Raw genomic sequence first — 11,877 nt, forward strand, 5'->3', positions numbered from 1 at the left:
AACGGGGAGGACAATGATATGATGGGGAACGGTACAGTCACTGGTCCTTGCGAGATGATCGGCACCACTCCCTTGTGAGTCTCACCTACTTTCTTTTTTGGAAGGGACGACATCTTACCTACCGATACTTCAACAGCACACTTTAGCCGCCGGTCTGCGTTTCCGAGTTTATTTTGGACAGCCGGTAAAAGTTTACATAATTCAGCAAGTAGATTAGCCAGGACAGTTCAGCCATCAAAGTGTAACTATCACAGCAAAGGAAACACTCCATGATATCATAGCAAAGGAAATACTCCATACTCCACAGTGAGGCCAGGAGGATGGCATTAGACAAGTGTGCAAGAGATAACATGTTAACATGGGCATCTTCAAAGAATGTGGGAGATGGCAATTGAACAGCCATGACAAAAGAACGAGCGAAATGCTCGCCGTTTTGTTATATAGCCAACGTCCTACTATTTATTGACATATATCTGATGTTACACAGGCCGCTACGTTTTCTTTACAAGCAAGGGTCACTTGGCAGAGTCCCGTGTGCCGAAGCGAATACACATATCGTTACACAGATTTCTGACATACATGAATAGAGCCAGGCGCAATGCATATTACAGTCACACGAAAATCGCATTTGCTCGGGGTATACTATTAGCTCCTCGCCTATCGCAGGCCTATAGAAGGCTGCCACCAAATGGGTTGGCTTGCTGTTGCGAGTTATTTGCCGCCGGGAACGCGAAGCCACTATCCAGGAATGGGTTTACTGCTGCAGGGCCAGGGCCAGCGCCTGGATGCTGCGGCTGAATTGGTGGTCCGAAGGGATTCTGATGGATCATCGTTGGTATCTGCTGCTGCTGCTGAGACATGGCAGCCATTTGAACTGACGACGGGGCGGCGACGTGATTCGACATCGCAAAAGGATCGTTTGTCATGAATGGGTTGGGAGCTGATGAACCGTATAACTGCTGTTGTTGTGACTGCCTGTAGGCCCCCTCATCATAAAGGCTGTCCAAGATGAGCTTGTCGAGCCCACCACCCTGCAAGTAGAGTTGATGAAATTTAAGGCTTTTGCACGTGAAACGAGCTTTTCACCAAATAAAGTAGAAATCCATTTTGCTAACAATCCAAAGAAACTGATAATAAACTGATAATGCCTTACGTTGTTACCAAAAAAATAAGGGCTCAAGAGAAAAACAACAATCCCATAAAACTAATACAATCAACAGTGCACCCTTAGATTTTTACACAATAGAAACAAACAGTGCATGTTATAACATCCGGTTTAAAATCCTTTGTCAAGAACATTATGTGGAAGACTATCAAGACAGATTAACATAAATAGGTACCAATATAAAAGCAAACACTTTCAACTGCATGGAACGGTAAAACTGAATCTCCTTTTTTTGTACCTCAACCCTGAATCTACTTCAGACAGCCTACTGAGAGAGTACAAGGCGTAAAAATGTAACACTTCTATAAACACAGTGTAATGACTATACATGACAGTAAATGAGACATACGCCAGACGAATTATACATAAGCAAAAAATAAATGGGAATGCACACATCATAGCATCATACTTATGCTCTTCCTTATTTCCTCGCACAAGCTCCATACTGATGGCAGGGCATAGAAGTTTACACATTAAAGCTGTGCTCTTAATATCACTCAGGGATCATGTGCCATAGCCAGGTGGATATGCACTCTGAATCTATTGGAGCTCTGACTCTTGGATGGGGGACGAGAACATAGAGCACGCAGCTTAGATGCTTACACTTACAATCGGCGACTGGAGTTTAATTCAATCGCCAATATCTTCTACTGTTGCATTTTACCTTCCTGCTGTTTACTGTTACCTACCCCACTGGCTAGAGGAATTTTGTAACGGGATATAAATAGACATGCGCAGTTCCTAAGATTATTGCAGAGATATAGTAGAAACTCCCCATACCCTTGCATTCTTAGTATTCCTAGCGATCCCTAGTTCAGCTACTATTTCTGAATCTGTCAGATCTATCAGGGGTCTGACAACGCGCACTTTAAGATCAGAGGAAGTGCACAGGAACAAACTTCACATTTTGACTGAGAACCACACTAGCCTATGTCATGGGTATAATGCAGGCAATGTCTAATTCAGTCCAAATAGCTGTAATTTGTATGGTGACTCAAGACGGAACAGCAACAATTACAGAGCAAAGCATCAACGAAAACAACTGGTCCAAAAGCAATTATCATGAGCTATCTTTGGCCATGTGTGAATATTTAGACATGACCTAGCTCGTGTCTTCTGCATGGTAAATGTAGTGCTTTTATTGGCCCACTGCACAACCTAACATGCCTACTGGCTACTGCATAAGAAGATCAAGCAGAACATAACTCACCGTCCTCACAAATATACGCCTACTGCCCGGTTGCAACAGTTTTCTAACTTGTTATACACGTGTACTTTCAGAGGAGTTGTGCGTCAAACTAACAGAATAATATGGGTGCCATATCCAAATATCAGTACATGAGGTACATTTCTTCTGCCACAAGCATGGTTGAACAATCATGATGGTTCTCTACAACAACAAAGCCTTTAGTCCCAAACAAGTTGGGTAGGCCGCGATGGTTCTCTACATGCGATTCAATTTCTAGGTAACTTGAAAATACAAACAGATGACGACTAATACTACCCCAATCAATACAAAAACGCCCCCAAACAACATATGGAATTATGGATACCCCCCAGGAAAACCTAAAAATAGACTTAACTGGCTGCTGGCAACCAACAGGGTTTGTAACCCTTGTAACGAGCAACGATGACCAACAGCCCAAAACTATCAACAGGATAAATATCCTCGGAGAAGAAAAGAATGGCAAAGGTGGAGAAACCAACCAATTGACTATCTGTAGCAGATGAATTTGTGTTACTTGGAGCAGTAACAAGGGCGAGTTCCCATCCTGTTGGATCAAATCCTTTATCTTGCCAAGCAGTGCTGCCAGTTGTTGAAGTGCTTGCGTCTAATACATACAGATGCAAAAAGAACTATCACTTAATTGATTAAGCAACATCATTGAAAGTCGCTAAGAATCAATCCTGAGTTCTTACCTGATGTAACTATGGCCAAGGCAAGAGCATTGCTCTCCTCTATTGCTGATACACCAGGGCTCGGGTCATTTAAGCCCTACCGAACAAAGGATATTTAGATTGCCAAAATCATAGCATTCAATATTAATTATGTGTTCTTTACTTACTTACCAAGAGATCACCAGTATCAGCCACAACAGTCTTGGTAGGAGGTGAAACAACTTCTGGGATGGGCTGTACTGGAACAGGTTCTTCAACTGGTGGCCTTTCCTCTTCGACGGGATCGGGTTCAGGAACTTCCTCTGATTCTTCAGGTTTATATGTAAGGAGAAGCCTCTCAGGAAATTCCTGATAAAGGACAGCGCAAAAATTTATGAATTGACTTCCCGCCAGTAACAACTAAACAGCAAAAGCTAACGGAGTCGTACTCCAGGCATAGCATACAAGGATAAGTCAAATTTATGTGTGTTGATGTGCATGTGCTTATAATGTTGTTCAAAATAGCAAGACATGGTATTTCTACCACATAAAAGGTATGACTGAAGGATGCAAACCACTATAAACTATAAAGAAATAATGAGGCTCATGCTAAGGCTCTGTTTAGCAGTGTAGTGGGTTATATAGTCTCATTTGATTGAGCCGATTTTAGATACTATGGTGGTTGGCTAGCATTTTTAACCAAGTTGCTAATGGTTATTAGGGTTGTTCAAAAACGGCTTACTCAAACCATGCAAACCTGCCACTATTCTGTATTCATTTTTCTGAACTAGCTACACAGGTTAAGACATTATACATATTGTTCATGGCAATTATAACAATAATCACAGCAATCGCGAACAGAATCTAAGGGAATTTGCATGCTGAAATTACAGTAGCCATTTCTCCTGCACATCCACTAAAATTATTATAAAACTAAGGACCAGTAGTGCATTTTAGTATTGCCTTTTCCCCGCATGCATTTGTATCACACCTATCATATGATATCAACTGCAGATTGGATCATGCCGGATGCATCGAACATCAATGAAACAGGCTCATCACCAAATAAATGAAACAATTAACAAATGCACAATACACAATAGGTCCCTAAACTACAAGATGCAAATAACATGATTGGTAGGACAAAAAACATGCAAATATACAAAAAACAGAAACAATAAGTTTAACAGTACCACCAAAGCACTCACCAGTGGCTCTCGAACCGGAACCATACGCGGAGCGTCCCTCACGTACTCCTCCATGGTCACAAGAAATGTTTGTGGTGGCTGAGGGAAATTTCTTAAATGAGATGGCATGCCCAGAAAAATTGCTACCAATAGTGAAAGATTAACAACCAGCACAAACCCTCACCTCCCGCAGAGTGGGAAACTGAAAATTCCTTGCAAGTTCTAGACCCCTACAATTTTCATAAAAGTCTGATAAATTCCCTGCCTGCATCAACGAACCAGACCGGGTAAGAATCGGAAGATGCACAGTAATTTTGATCTCAGAATCCAGATACACTCCATATCATCTCCTGGGCACGGGAGCTACCTGTTGGCCAGCCCTCCTGTAAATTTCAAGGGCCTTAAGTGCTTCATGTCTTGCCATCTCAAAAAACTACACACATACACAAAAAATTAATATATCTTGTGTGAAAATTGATGATCGCACGAAGTAATAAATTTTCACTTGAAGAGATATTTTACCTTATCGACAAGGTTAATAATTCCATCATTTATCGCACAATAAATTTTGAAACTCTCTTTTAGCACCTGTATAAAACAGAGTCAGTCATCAGTCATTCACTCCATCAGTCAAATCAGCATATTAGAAGTGGTGCTCAGGTTGAGAAGACAGCATATTTTTATTTGATTACCTGGCTACACAAAACAGGAATACTAAAGCTAAGATAAATAATTTCTAAATTAGAATATAATCTAAAAACAGGTGTATAACTAAATAATTCTACAAGATGTCTTACGGTCAACACAGCTATGAATAGTACAGATACTTAACAATATGCTTGAGCATTAACCAATATGTAGCATTGGAAGAAATGTTTGTCATTGGACAGGATATGAATCACATACACAGAAGGAAGGATCAACATCACGCGATAGGCGATAGTGTCTAAGAAACAATTAGAAAGGCAAGGCACAGACAACTCTCCTACAGTTTTCTTAAAACAAAGAGGACAAGGTGCAAACTGAAGAGTTAAAAAAGGAGTTCCCTAGACAGTTCCGTTGGTTGCAGCTCCTCCAAGGTCCAGCTAATTTTTATACACAAATAACAGAAAAGTGGTTTTCCCCAGTTTCACCAATATCAGTAAGATAGGTTGAAGAGCAGGAACTGGCAAATGAGTTTATGAAGGATATCCTCATGTGAAATCAAATAATGCCTCTCAAGTAGTAAGCCTAGAAGAAAAAATACAGTAGATGCTAGGGCACAAACAAATCTACGGTAAAAACAATTATAGCTTACCAAAGCTAGAGCATATTGCACCAAGTAGTTGTTATTTGCAGCTCCTTCTGGCTGCAATACCAAGAGTAAACTGGCGTCATGTTACATACAGAGGTGAAAGAAACTGAGAGATTCTTGCATATACAGCTTGTTAGCTAGAGTGAAGAGATACTCACCCGACATCCAACAAGCCGATACAGTAACTGCTGCAAAGCTGGCAACTGCTCTAACAGATCCTGGGAATCTAGGTCTCTGGTTCTACTGTGTCCCTGATGAAGAAAATAGCATTAGTTGAAGCAGAGATTAGAGAGCGAGAATTTGTACTCAGATTTAATATGTTTGATACTCAAAACTACTGATCTGTTGTGCCAAAAAGAGATATGATGCTTCAGACCTTTTCAGGACCTTGGCCTTGTTTGGATAAACGCTCAGCTTCAACATCATATTTCAGGATCCTGAAGCATTCCAATCTTTCCTCCAAAAACTGACCGTATGTGCGAACCCACGCAGAACAGTCCCAGGCTGGACAACACTCAATATTAGTACATAAGGAAATCAAAGGAGAATAAGCAGGCCAGCAGTATTTCCTACCAAATGAAGAGATACTAACCAATTGGACTGGAGTCATCCTTGAAGTTTGAGAGCTGCAGAATCCTTTGTGTAAAATTAAGAAGCTCTTCCCGAAATGTAGGATCGCCCTCTCGTAGAAGCCTATGAACCACTACAAGTGTCTTCAGTGCTACCTGTACGTTACACAAAAATAGGCATGGCATGAATAAATTGACTGCTTATAAGATTCTGAAATATTTATGGATTTTATCGTTTTTAAAGTGTACACTTCACTTGATCGTTGATATTACTAACCTAACTATGCAGGACTACACTCACAATCATCACATATGGCTTTATGAGAATACAGCACTATGATGTAGTTGAACCAGCAAAAATGGACCGATAATATGCATAATCAATAGCTCTGGCATTCTAACACCACACATTTGGCTCCAACATTTAATATGATTCTTCATCTGTTTTGATATAACAAACAGTACTAACATTTTCAGTCCACACACTCTGAAAATATCTCCAACGGAAAATCCATCGACATAACACATAACACAATCCAACGTCCAGTGAGGAACCACAACAACCAATCTGGGTCACACCTTGCAAGGAAACTTATAGATTGGCAACATAATGCAGCAACTGCAACTTCCTACTAAACACCTCCTAAGAGGCCACTAGAGCCAGTAATAAAGCTATCATCCAACGCAACATCATGAAAACAGTTAATGGACAGGAATGAAGCTTACAATCCAATTGCGTGTCTTGGAGAGACGGCGGGAGAGCGCGTGGATGCAGTAGGCGATGTCTGCCCGTGGCCTCGCGATGGACGTCGCCGCAGCAATCTCTGCACCACCACCACACAGAGACACACACAATCAATCAAACACCAGCGCCAACAGAAAGAAAAGCAGGCCTTATCCCCTCCCCTACGAGCCTCCCACCCAGAGGCACGATCTAATTATGAGCCCCGGATTACTCTAAATTAGGCCAAGCGAAATATAGGGGCGTGGGGGAGGAGATCGAACGCACTGCGCAGGTGGCGCTCCTTGGGCGGGCACTCCACGTGGTTAGTCGCCTTCACGATCGCCACATCCAGATCCTACAAAAACAAAAATTCCCCCCGTCAGAACCGCGCAGATCCGGGCCTCGCGCCACGCCGCCGTCCCGCCCACCCGAGGGGGAAACCATGGCTCCGGCGGATTCGAGCGCAGACTTAGGTCAAAAAATTCGGCGCAGAAAGGGGGCGCGGGGGGTTCCGGATCCGGCGGACCTTGAAGTCGGAGTTGATGTTGGCGAGGCTGACGGTGGTGGTGTCCTTGATGGCGCCGTACGCCTTGCGCCAGCTCTGCATCGACGCCATTTTCGTGCCCCTGGCCTCGGCTCCGGCTCCGGCCGCCGCTCGCTCGCTGTGTCGTCTTTGGGGGTGGGGTGGGGTGCGGGGTTGGGTGTTTGTTCGCGACGGTTTCGCGAAGACGCGGGCGGGTGTGACAGTGCGTGTGACCCGCGGGAGAGGGGAGGGGTGGGGGCGTGATTATGGGTGAGTCCGGGGTGCTTTTTGGAAAGTTGGCGTGGGGTGGCGTGCTGTGCTGGCGTGCCAGCTTCGGGTGATTGACGGCGTCTCGTCGTCTCGTGCTCTACGCGTGGGAGCGGAAGGTTCGAGAAATTCCGTGGGTTCGAGCGAATGTTGCCCCGTTTTTACGGTGGGACCCCCTGTCAACGGTAAATTTGTGTTACTAGCTAATTGCAGTTACACTTTTTTTTTTGAAATAAAATTGCAGTTACACTTTAGTAGTACACCCTCCGTTCCTAAATAAGGCGTTTTGGCAGTTTATCAAATACTCCCTCCGTTCCCTAATATTTGTCTTTCTAGAATCTCTAGAAAGACAAATATTTGGGAACGGAGGTACTCCCTTCGTCTGAAATTACTTGTCATAAAAATGGATTAAAATGGATGTATCTACAACTAAAATACATCTACATACATTTATTAAGTAATTCCAAACAAAGGGAATAGTATATATTTTAGTGATTCAACATTAATGGTGTCTGAAATGTAACTTACACCCATCATATTCTAATGCGAGAAGTGATTTGATTTTGGTGTAGAAGTGATACCAACAATGCTTTCGGGATTTATATGGCCTCTTTGTTTACTGACACAAAATGTTCTAACTTACAATCTAGTACTCCCTACGTTCCTAAATATTTGTCTTTCTATAGATTTCAACAAGTGACTACATACGAAGCAAAATAAGTGAATCTACACTCTAAAATATGTCTATATACATCCATATGTGATAGTCCATTTGTAATATCTAAAAAGACAAATATTTAGAAACAGATGGAGTATTATATAGGTCATTTTTAGTTTATTTTACTTTATAGGCCGTGCTTGACGAGCTTGAGTAACTCGACACGAATCTCATTGGCGCACCAATACTAACCCAAAGTTGTGGAATTCAAGGGGACATATGGAATGGTTTCATTATGACACTGACATACTAAATGAAGGCATTGCAAACCATCTGCTTGGACGACGTCGATTGGGCCACAATGGAAGTCGGAGCCTATGAAGAGATGTGCGGTGGGGAAGAACGAGCCCACTATGAAGCGTTTACGTTTGACACATGATGTTAAATCATTAGAACATTCATGCCTCATTGCAATGCATGGGCAATTACATGCTCCATGAGAAATATTGCAATGATAAGCTCCTCCTAAACCTAAACTCACGGCTAATCTTCTGAGTTCTCAAATCTCCGCCACTGGTAGCACGACAAAGAGTACCGAATTATCATAGAAAACAATCCACCGGTCAGGTAAGAGCATCTACATATGAGCGCCCTAAACCCCCCTATACGCCCGGGTGGACGGGTCGGTCACTGACCGGTCAAAGAAAATCTACCCACCCAGTCTCCTCAAACCGACCCCAAACACCAGGAGTAACCAACACCCCTCATATCGAAGCCAAATTTGGGGTGGATATGGGGAGGCCCGGGCGCGTCCGCCACGTCGGACTGACAAATGGGACCCAGAAGGAAAAACTCCTACACCCTTCGCCCCAGCGGCATCTCCTCCGATTCTCGATGGCGCCGCTCCAGCGCACCGCCCGAGGTCCCTAGTCTAGTTATTAAGCCGAACGCCGGCACCCAAACCCTATCCCATCCACATCTCTCTCCCCTCCCATCCGCAACGGCCACATTTCACTCGTCATCCGCCGCTAGCCATGCCCAAGGGCCGGTCATGACTTACGCCATGCTCACACCAGAGTGATGGCTCCAGCTCCTTGAGGAGATCCGGGCTAGGCGTGAATCCCAGATCGCAGTTGTCCTACCTTTGGGCTCGCCGGGACCAGACGAGGAGGTGGATGAGACTGAGGATGATGGGAAGCATGAGCAGGATGCGGCCATGGTGGACACGGGGCGAGAGGAGGAGGCGGATTCGGCACCTCCTGATGCGGGCTTTGGCATGCGCATCGACAGAGTTCAAGGTGGTCCGGGAGGAGGAGGAGGCGGAGAAGCAGGCCATACTCCCTCTAGTCGGAGACGGAGGTGGAGGCCAACCACCGCTTCCTCCGCTAGCGGGATGTGGAGATCGACGAGATGTTCACCGAGTTGGATGACGGCGCGCCGGAGGTGCGGCTGGCAGCCATCCACCAGGAGGCAGGGTCGTCCGGCATGGAGTTCGTTGACATCTCCGGCAACTACGAGTAGTGTAGGCTAGCTTAGGTTATCTACGTAATACGTATATTTGCATGCTTTTGTATGGATTTGAGGTATGAGGTATCTAATATGAGGTAGTTGGACGCAATGAAGGGAAAATGAGGGATGAGCGGTCACTGTCTGCGGACGTATAGGGGTCGGATTTGGCAAATCTAGACGGAGATGCTTTAACCGTGGAAACCTCATGAGCTTCCCTTGTAAAAGTGCATACACTAGGGCCTCATTTGGTTTGGAGGATTATCCTAGGAAAAACATGGGTTAGGATTCCATAGGAGAATTTTATGTATATGCATTCGGTTTGTAGAAATACTACTCACAAAATTAAAAAAATAAATAAATACTACTCACTTTCTATGCTTCTGCATGAAACGACACATCCACTTAAACCTTTTTTTTATGTAGGAATGAGGCAATGCAATTTCTAAGGGTACCATCCTATAACATTCCTATACACTTCATTTTAGGAAATGCATTGTTTTTTTTTCTTTTACAATCAGGAAATGCATTGGTTCATTAACCAAGGTTGGCATTGAGATTGGATTTACGAGAACCGCGAGGCCTTATCTACGATTGAGCGGGTATGTCCCGACCGATTCGCTGTCTGAATCTTCTTTTCCCATGCAGCCGGCCGTCAGGCATAAACTAAACGGAGTACTAGTAGTAGTATAATGACGTTGATTAGTTAGGAGGGTCACCTGAAGAAAAGTAAACAAACAAACAGAAAGTATGGCGCTGGCTTCTCCGCCTTTCGGTTGCTTCCCTGGCGTTCCATGTTGAACATGGCTGGTTCCTCTTTGATCCGTTGCAAGGCGAAACCGACACCGGCGCCCACACAAGGCCGCTGGACCCGTGCTATACCCAGCCATAAAATACATTCAACTCTCTTTCATCAGAAAAAGAAACAAGATAACAAATACTTTCAGAATGGAATACTAGTCCTCAACACAAAATTGTACTGCTAGTGTTAAATTCCTACTCCCTCCGTCTTTTTTTTGAAAAGCCTCGCCATCTGAACGATACATGCAACCATTTTATTAATTATTCATGAAGATCTTATAAAATAATAATACTTTAGTAAGTCTTAAAACAACTGTCGCTGATTTAGTACTCCCTCTGGTCCAATATGTAGTGCGCATGGTCTGTAGCTCCAAAACTAAGGCATATGACGTGGGGTTGTCCTTTTGGACCAAAGTAACCTTGCATGCACACACTCTGTACACATGCATGTGGTTGTGGCTGCACATCCGGTGATTTGAGGGTAATGTCTGTCCAAAGCAGCTCATGCGCACTGCATTGTGGAATTCTAGCAAAAAACTAAGACTGGTTGTAATGATAGTATCATAACTAGTATCATGCATGCCAACTAGACAATTTTGATGAGGTGGCATAACATTAAATGAAAAAAGAGATGTGGAGTATCATATCATGATACTGTATCATAATAAATGTTATGCTACTTTATGTCATGCATGGCAATAAATAGAGTACTACATGATACTAAAATATAATACTATGCATTAGGAAGGTGGTATCATACACTAGTATATGATACTAGTATATGATACTCCCATTACAACCAGCCTAATACGCACTACGTATGGGAATGGAGAGAGTACAACTTTTGAATCAGCGACATTTAATTTAGTACCAAGGGAGGAGTATTTCAAAGGGGGAGGAAAAATGAACGTAGGCCGAATTATTGGCGCAATGATCATGAATCAATCAATCGCTGCGATGCGAGCGAAGCCAAGCCAAGCCAGAGGACGGTTGCCCGCCGTCGTATTTGCTTAATCATTGCCGGTACCATATCCAGGCCTCCAAACAGCCATGAATCATTAAAATGAGCTCAAGGTAGTTGCCCTTGCCCACCACCTGTTTGGCCACCGTTTTTGCTCAACAATGATTAGTTTGCCTACCATAACCTGAATGAACTAGCCCAACTTGCATTGCGAGCACTGATGTGGCGTGTAGGCGTGGACCATGTCCAGCCCCGCCCGTGGAAGGAAAAGGAACAGCGCGTCCCGACAGCACGGAGAGGCCCCGTGTGCTCTTGTCACGTGGCCATGCGTGCATCCGATGCGG

General features: G+C 43.9%; 1 protein-coding gene across 1 annotated transcript; it reads right to left on the reverse strand.

Moving 5' to 3' along the window:
- Positions 1 to 378: 378 nt before the first annotated feature.
- Positions 379 to 7,584, reverse strand: LOC123143454 (putative clathrin assembly protein At2g01600). The gene is made up of 15 exons (XM_044562385.1): positions 7,344 to 7,584; positions 7,103 to 7,172; positions 6,820 to 6,917; positions 6,117 to 6,249; positions 5,901 to 6,028; positions 5,683 to 5,775; positions 5,528 to 5,578; positions 4,753 to 4,818; positions 4,598 to 4,663; positions 4,415 to 4,495; positions 4,252 to 4,329; positions 3,236 to 3,412; positions 3,086 to 3,161; positions 2,873 to 2,997; positions 379 to 1,031 (listed from the first exon to the last, which is right to left on the reverse strand). Exons 1-15 carry the CDS (start codon positions 7,431 to 7,433, stop codon positions 669 to 671), a joined length of 1,695 nt encoding a protein of 564 aa, XP_044418320.1. The 5' UTR covers positions 7,434 to 7,584; the 3' UTR covers positions 379 to 668.
- Between the last annotated feature and the right edge of the window lie 4,293 nt (positions 7,585 to 11,877).

Source organism: Triticum aestivum, chromosome 1B (assembly GCF_018294505.1).
Source record: "Triticum aestivum cultivar Chinese Spring chromosome 1B, IWGSC CS RefSeq v2.1, whole genome shotgun sequence".
Taxonomy (NCBI): Eukaryota; Viridiplantae; Streptophyta; class Magnoliopsida; order Poales; family Poaceae; genus Triticum; species Triticum aestivum.

Coding starts and splice junctions, on each gene's coding strand:
- LOC123143454 (XM_044562385.1), bottom strand. CDS start 7,433: ATGGCGTCGATGCAGAGCTGGCGCAAGGCGTACGGCGCCATCAAGGAC. Junction 7,173..7,343: donor ACATCAACTCCGACTTCAAG/GTCCGCCGGATC, acceptor TTGTTTTTGTAG/GATCTGGATGTGGCGATCGT. Junction 4,496..4,597: donor ACAGGAGGGCTGGCCAACAG/GTAGCTCCCGTG, acceptor TCGTTGATGCAG/GCAGGGAATTTATCAGACTT.